This window comes from Propithecus coquereli, unplaced genomic scaffold (genome assembly GCF_000956105.1).
Source record: "Propithecus coquereli isolate 6110/MARCELLA unplaced genomic scaffold, Pcoq_1.0 Scaffold386, whole genome shotgun sequence".
NCBI classification, from domain to species: domain Eukaryota; kingdom Metazoa; phylum Chordata; class Mammalia; order Primates; family Indriidae; genus Propithecus; species Propithecus coquereli.
Window position 1 is genome coordinate 2,408,172 of NW_012149574.1, and position 2,046 is coordinate 2,410,217.

Sequence of the window (2,046 nt, forward strand, 5' to 3'; positions counted from 1 at the left end):
AACTGGTATATGTATTTTTCTCTTTCTTTGTTCCTGAACAGCTGAAACAATCAAAGCCAGGTTTTGGGATTGATCAAATATTGGAGTCGGAGGAGAAAGATCAACCAACAATTTACACAGACTATGCACTCAGTGGGGAAATAATAGGAGAGATAAACTGCTTAACTAATGAACCTATGAAATATTCTGCCACCTGCAAAACTGTGGTGGAGGTCAGATAACATCACCTATGACTTGTGTTTTATCTTGTTAAATATCTAATATCAAATTTAAGGTTATTTTAGTATTTAGTATATATTTACACTCTAGCTGACAGTTTATTTTATAAAAATAGGCATGGTAAAATAACAAAACTTATTATGGAATTATACTCACCTAGTGTAATGTCCTGGCAAAATGGGTCATGAAAGTTAACCTAACATAAAGAAAGAAGGATTTAACCATAAAAACTGGTTACATGAGCTCTTTCATGGGGAAATTGGATAAGATACGTTAACTATCAGTATTTTAATTTGAAGGATAAGGAAGATAAAAATGTCATGGCTAGCATCTATTAATAGAAAGTTGAGCAAAGTGGATGGAAGTTTCCCTAGACATGATTGAGGACAAAAATCCTCAAAGTACCAGGGGTTCCTAGTGGCCTATTTTGAACTCAAAAAGAATAATGGCTGCAAACAATTGAACTCCATAAATATGTAAAAAAATCCATAAGTTGAAAATGATACCAAATTTTGTTTATTTCCAATGAGGTAGCCAGCTAGGATATCATCTTATTATTCTGAAAATAGATTTTTTAAGGGAAAGAATTAAACATTTGTCCTGCCTTTCCTCTATGAACTCTTTCAAAGTAATCAAAAAAAATTATGAGGAAAAATTCTTCTGTATAGAAGAATCCCAGCTAACAAATGCATAATGAGAGAATTGGAAAATCACCATTTTGTCATCTCTAATAAAATAATGGATCTAGGCAACAACCATCAACTGATGTTAAAACCACCATGTGGAATGTTAATGGGAAACTTTATAATGAACAGAATACCACCTAAGGACTCTGGTCAACCTCAGCATCACTAAAAGTTGGACAACCAGGCACAAAGCTTAGCTCATGATATGATGAAGCACGAGTACTAGCACCATCCAAGAAGTCTTCTCACACAAGAAAAGAGAAAACTGGAAGCTCTTCAAGGCCCCAGATTGAACCAATTTATAGAAAGTACAGTAAGAAGGGAAGAAAATTAATTGACACCATGAAAAAATAATTTGCTATGTTTAGAATGTGTGTTATTCTACAGGACAAATAATGTGATTTCTTCAATAAATCAATGCCATAAAAAGTGTGTGGAAGGAGAAGGGAAGCAAACAAAGGAAAATTATTCAAAATGGGCTTAAGAGATATAGTAACCAAATACAGTTGTTCTAACTTGAACAAACCAGTTATAAAGAGATCTATTTGAGACAATTTAGGAAATTTTAATATGTACAGAATATTAGATGATATTTTAATTTCTGTTAGATAATTACATTATACCTTTTAAATGTCTCTACCATTCAGTGATATATATAAAAATATTTAAAAGTGAAATGATATGATACCTGCTATTTGCATAAAAGCACTCTGCTTCCGGCTATGATGAAGTTACTGGTAGCAGACTAGTACACTCAGCACAAACAACCACAAAACTTGACAAAATATATAAGGTGAATGTTTTCAGCCATTGAAAATGGCAGTGTAGGTCTGAGAACCTTGAGAGAAGAGAAACTTACAAGGTAAGTCCTACATCCACTCTCTATGTAAAACTATTTCCCTACCTAAAACTATGATACAACAAGTAAGAACCCAAGCAGAAGATCTTTATCCTGCTGTGCTGAGGAATGGAATATGAAAAGTTGTGGAAGCTAAAGCAGCTAACTAAAGCAGAGCCAGGAGTAAGAGAAAGAGTTGCACGGAGGGAGACCCAAGAAGTCTGTGTGGTGGCTCCACAAGTCCTTGGTGGAAGGCTGGGCTGCACATGCTCAGAATCAAACAAAACTAGATTGACCAGATTG

General features: G+C 34.3%; 1 protein-coding gene across 1 annotated transcript in view; it reads left to right on the plus strand.

The window, feature by feature from the left end:
- The window catches only part of SLC9C1 (solute carrier family 9, subfamily C (Na+-transporting carboxylic acid decarboxylase), member 1), an 88,395-nt gene extending 88,174 nt beyond the window's left edge, over positions 1 to 221 (plus strand). Inside the window, exon 20 of the mRNA XM_012652224.1 lies at positions 4 to 221. Within this exon, the coding sequence (XP_012507678.1) occupies positions 4 to 221 (218 nt within the window). The remainder of the gene's footprint in view (positions 1 to 3) is intronic.
- Positions 222 to 2,046: the final 1,825 nt, after the last annotated feature.